The 6,128-nt window shown below is 36.4% G+C and overlaps 1 protein-coding gene across 1 annotated transcript; it reads right to left on the reverse strand.

Moving 5' to 3' along the window:
• Positions 1-978: 978 nt before the first annotated feature.
• Positions 979-2,994, reverse strand: LOC110288827 (mas-related G-protein coupled receptor member B2). Its single transcript, XM_021155071.1, has one exon. The coding sequence runs from the start codon at positions 2,992-2,994 to the stop codon at positions 1,978-1,980; it is 1,017 nt and encodes a 338-aa protein (XP_021010730.1). The 3' UTR covers positions 979-1,977.
• Between the last annotated feature and the right edge of the window lie 3,134 nt (positions 2,995-6,128).

A 6,128-nucleotide genomic window follows, 5' to 3' on the forward strand; every position in this document is an offset into this window, starting at 1 on the left:
ACATCACTCAGTCACAAAAGTACACACACGGTATCTATACACTTCAAAAGCTTGGAATATCCATGATACTTCTCACGGACCACATGAAGCTCAAGAGGAAGGAAAACCAAAGAATGGATTCTTTACTCCCACTTAAAAGAGGGAACAAAATAATCAGTGGAAGTAGAGGGTGGGAGGGATTTGGGAGGAAGAGAAGAGGAGGAGGAGGAGGGGAAAGGAAAAGAATCAGGTATGAGTAGAGATAGAGGAGATGTACAGAGTGTCAGGAAATTGAAAAGAGGTGTGTAGTAATGGGAGATGGGGACTAGGGTAGCAATCATAAAGTTCCAGATGTCACGAAAGCAAGAGCCTCACAGGACCCCACAGGGATATCATTAGATGAAATACCGCAAAAAGGGAGGGAGAACCTGTCATGACCATATCCAAAGGCATGGCTCCCTGGTTGAGGGATAGGGACACCCAACCATCTCTAAAATTTTAACCCAAAATTGTTCCTATCCAAAGAAAATACAGGGACAAAGAGTGGAGCAGAGACTGGAGGAAAGGCCATCCAGAGACTGTCCCACCGATGGATCCATCACACATGCAGACACCAAACCCAGACCCTATTGATGATGTCAAGAAGTGCTTGCTGACAGGAGCCTGATATAGCTGTCTCCTGAGAGCATCTGCCAGATCCTGACCAATATAGATCCAGATGCTCACAGCCAACCATTGAAATGAGAACATGTACCACAATAGAGGGGTTAGGGTAAGGACTGAAGGAGCTGAAGGGGCCTTATCTGGCATCAATGTGAGAGGAGTTCCTTGGTCCTTTGAAAGTTTGATGCCCCAGTATAGAGGAATGCTAGGGGCTTAGGCAGAAGTAGTTAGGTCGGTGGGGTAGCACCCTCATAGAAGCAGGGTAATGGGGGATGGGATAGGGGGTTTGCAGAAGGGAAAATGAAAAATAAAGAAATAAAATATCCAAATAAAACATTTGGTTGAACTCTTTTAATTATGCTTCAACTGAAAATATCATAGTACAGCTTAAAAACAAATATTATTTTATAGAAAGTATTACAAAAATATTCATATTCAATTAAAATGATTGTTATAAATGCAAGTAACAAATTCAAGTAATAAAGTATCTGAGGGTGATTTAAATTTGAGACAGGTTTCTCTAGAGTACCTTAGTGGAAACTTCTCATGAAGAATTAGAAAGTCAGAGAGAGCAGAAATCACAGCAAAGGCAAGGGGGTAAATGGAAAAGACTCGACCATGGAATGCTAAGGAAGGCATTGTGAAGAGAAACACAAAAGTCTGACTCTTTTCACCTTCATGTGGACATGGATTTTGAAGAATCTCATTGCCAAACCTAAGTGCACTCTTCAAATTTTAAAAATTAGAGACACAGTGAAATTGATATTCACAGTGAGGACTCAGCTGGGTGAAGAGAAATGTAACAGTCTTCTTTTGAGAATTTTTATTTGTTTAGTAAACAATTTATGTAAGAAAAACTATCACTTCATATATTCTTTATAACTTGAAGAAATTAATAAGGACTAGGATTATAAAGTGTTTCTATTTAATTCTTAAACATTGAGAAGGGTGTTCTAAAAGAATAGTTGCTAGATGTAACATTTGTGTAAGCATTATACATTTCAGTGGGTAAAGAAATACAGCCATTCCTTGTATTTCCATTTGCCTTCTAAAGAAGGAGAGTTTGTCTCAACAATAGGAGCTGTTCTCTACCATAGAACACTTATAAGGAGTCCCATTAAAAGGAGATGGTAAATCCCTAAGTAACATAGCTTCAGAAATGCTACATTCAGTATTTGTAGGACAAGACCCATTTCTCTCAACTTTTACAAAAATTTTTGTTTTAATTAAACAGTTGAAGATGAGATAACAAACTGAACAAGGTTGTAAAAATGGTCCACACAGATAAGAAAAAATTATTTCCGTCAAAACCATTTTTGTCTGATCAAGCAGTTGTCAGCTGCAGCTCTGAACAGTTTCCAGTTCTTCAGAGCGTTCTGAAGAGCTCTTATCTCCACTTTGTTCCTCCTCAGGGGTGTCTTGCATGGCTCTTTGCAGAAGTAGCTTGAGAGTCTTCCGCCTGAACCTTCGGTGCCTAATGGAGCCAACGAGGAAATAAATGATGGGGTTGGAACAGCTGTTAACACAGGATAGGAATAGTATCTCAAGATAAAAATCACAAATTTTAACATAATGAAAATTGCTAAGCCACTGATCGAGTATCCAAGAGATTCCAAAGGGAAGACCAAAGATCAGGAAGACCAAGACTGTAAGTGCAATAGTCACATACAGCCTGGTCATAGGAATTCGCTGTGAGCCACAGAAGATCCTGACAAGCAGGGTGACGCTAGACCCACAGAGAACACCAAATAAAACAATTGACCATACACTAGTGATAACATCAAATGTTTCACACCAATAAAAGTCAAAGCTATTAAACAGTAAGCCACACGCCTTCCCTTCCAGGAGACCCAACAATAGGGAAATAACCCAAAGCACAAAACATGTGACAGCTGATGTGTGTCTTGGACGATTACAGCGATACCAGATGGGCCATATTACAGACAAGCAGCGCTCAATGCTAATGGTGCTGAGAATGCTCAGACCAGAAAGATAAGCAAATATTGGCACAACATAAAGTAACGAAGGGATGTCAATGAGAATTGAGTAGAAGATATAAAAGGCAAGAAGAAGACAAATTACAAACTGAGAGCACAGGAAAAGAAAGTCAGCCATAGCCAGGTTGAGAATGTACACAGTGAAGGCATTCATGTGCATACGGATGCCCAGGAACCATAGCACTATGGCATTTAGTCCCATCCCAAGCAGGGAAATGATGATGGAAAGCAAAATCATGGCTTGAGTCCTGATGACACAAACTGAAGGATCAATGTAGTAGCTTCCATTCAGCACTGTGATGTTAGTTTTCCAGGCTGAGGTGCTTAGATTCTTGCTTAGGAAATCTCCACTCATGTTCCTGAAACATCAACAAAATAAAAATACATGAGCACATACTGTGGACTCTCTGATGCAAGTACATGCAGCTATGTGGTAATGCCTGACCTGGTTCATAAGAAAGAGAAACAGACCTCTAGAAATTAAGTAATTCATTTCTACCAGTATTTCTAGATCCTTTACTAATTTAATTTTCTGGAGCATTAATTTAAATGCACTTGGTATTTATTTGGGATCTCTATAATCTACTACTTTTAATGGTATGAGAGTAGTTGATGACCTCCATATAGAAACTTAGTGTCTCAGGCTATGTCAGAATGAAATAGAACTCTGAACCTAACTTTCTTTTATTCATAAAGATGGTTCTTTTCTACTTCAGGAACTCAGAAGCCAGAAGCACGACCAACAGCTGCTCCTATTCTGGGCAGGGGGCAAGCCATCAAATGGAAAAAAATAAAAATTATTAATGGCAGTCGTGAATGGAATGCCAAGACATAGTAAGACCAGTTTGAAAGAACCAGACCTTTATGCTAATGTGACTCAGTCTCCATTTCAGATTTGAAACTTAAAAGAAGAAAAGTATTAGAGGACATTAAGCACTTTTCTGTTGTCTGTTACTATATCACAAGTGTACATATCTCTACTGAGACCTAGTGGGTAATTGAGAATCTTCACTGATTATTATTATTCACAAATTATAAACTCTATATGTATATACATATACATATATATGTCACATAAGTTACATGTGATACATATAAGATAGGTAAGATGAATGTCACATATATATAATATATTACATACCATATGTAAGATATATATGATAATTATTCAAAAAATGAACACATTAATTAATAAATGCAACAGTCGCTACAAATTTAGAATAAATGTTTTTACAAATATTTTAGAGCAGGTTTAGTACCTTAAAGCATATAGAAAATATCATTGCTGGTTCTTTCAGATGAAGTTTTAATGTGTTTCAAAGAATGGCTTATGCTGCAATATGGCCAATGATTGACTTCATCATTCCCCAATGGAGGAATGATCAATAAATGGCAAGATTGTGGACCTAGGAGTGTTTCAGACCAGGGTGTAGGTATTGGTTCTGAGATTAACTGAATTTCTAAGACTCTTGAGAAATGAAAAAGCAAATTTGGAGAAAAATAAAATGAAGGAAAATGTAACAATGCTAAATAGTGGTCACTGTGACAAAGATACAACTACAGAGCAAGAGAGCACTTAATAGGAAAAAATCTATCAGACATGGTAGCTTACTTAAGGAATATCTGACTCTAGAAGGTGGGTCAGGAAGATTTCATTGAGTTTAAGGATAGTCTAAGCTAGAATTTAGAATTTTACTTAATCTATAAAAATATAGGGATATTACAATAAATATGAGGACATTCCAACAAATGCAGAGGCATTCCAAATGGACATTCTAAAAAATGAACCTATATATAACAAAAATGTGATGACCAGTGTCAGAAGTAAATGACACATAAAGAATGCTGATCCGAAAGGCTGCATGAACATGAGAGGATTTACTTGCAAAGGAAAACCTATCTGCAAAACAACACAGTTCTGTGTAAATGTCTTTAACTGGGAAAATCAGGGAAAGATAACATTCCACATCAGGAAAGAATCTAACTGCAAAAATCAATTGATATACCCATCCTGATAGAAACCACATTCCTTGGGTCTATTCTACATATCAGGCTATATACCCAACCTTCTCTGTATCAACTCAGATTTCTATGATAGTTCGAAAATCTCCTGCTCTGGAAATTTTTATCTTTTCAATTCTCCAAAGAATGTATTTCATGACTCACCTGGGGACTCCTCCAAAATGGTGAGCAAAACCTTATATCAAAAGAAATAACCAAGAATTATACTTAAGATTCTTGGGTCATATCATCAAACTAAAAAATATATATGAAAAATAAAAACAATACATCTCTCCCTAAAGATTCCTCAGGAATTCTAGAGTATGTATCACCAGTAAGAATAATTTAAATGAAGTTCAGGACACAGGGTTCAAAGGAACAAATACAAGCATATTCAGGAGTTCATGGAATTCAAAGAGGATTTGAATAACCACCTGAATGAACATAGAGGAAACAGGAATAAATACCAGAATAAAGTGAAAAAAATAATACAATTTTCTAGTTACCCATACAGCAGAAGATTATTGTCAAGAAAACATAAATATCTCAAAGAGTAAATCATCAAGTAACAAACCAATCAAGGAAAGAAATATAGATTTGGACAGACATATACCCAAAGAATAATTATGAATATCTGCTGACATTTTGAAAAGTGATTATTGGGGCAATAAAGAAATTGTAAATTTCCATGAGTGTCTATCTTGTCTCAATAAGAATGAATATTACCAAGACTCTAAAGAACAAGAAATAATGATAAGGATGTGGGAAAAGAGGAACACTAGAACACTAATTCACTCTTCTTGGTAAGAATGTAACCTGGTGCTACCACTATAGAAATTAGTATGTGGGTTCCTCAGAAAATTAGATAGATCTGTTACAGTACCTGTACTGGCTTGTTTTGTGTGACCTTGACATAAGCTAGAGTCATTAAAAAGGAATAGCATCAATTGAGAAAATGTATCCATAAGATCAGACTGTACACAAGTCTGTAGGTCATTTCCTTGGTTAGCAATTGATGGGGAGAACCTAGATTATTATGGGTGGTACTGTCTCTGGGTGACTGGTTCTAGCTTCTATAATTAAGCAGATTGAAAAAGCCATAAGAAGCAAATCAATAAGCAGACTCTTCGGTAGACTCTCATCAGCTCCTGCCCTCAGGTTCCAGCCCTGCTTGAATTACTGTCTTAACTTCCTTTGCTGATGGATGAACTGTGATATAGAAGCAAAAGCAAAAAAAAAAAAATTTCCCTCCCCTAAATAACTTTTATAATGGTATTTCAACAGAGCAACAGTAACCCTAAATAAGATAATACCTGACTATATATGCCTTGGCATATATCCTAAATATTTCATATCCTATTAAAAACAACCTTACATTACTAACATTAATTCTTGTTCTATTCACAATAACTAGAATAGAAAATAGCCTAGATATTCATCAACTGATGACTGAGCAAAGAAATATATATATATATATATATATATATA

The sequence above is a fragment of the Mus caroli genome, unplaced genomic scaffold, assembly GCF_900094665.2.
Source record: "Mus caroli unplaced genomic scaffold, CAROLI_EIJ_v1.1 scaffold_18770_1, whole genome shotgun sequence".
Classification (NCBI taxonomy): Eukaryota; Metazoa; Chordata; class Mammalia; order Rodentia; family Muridae; genus Mus; species Mus caroli.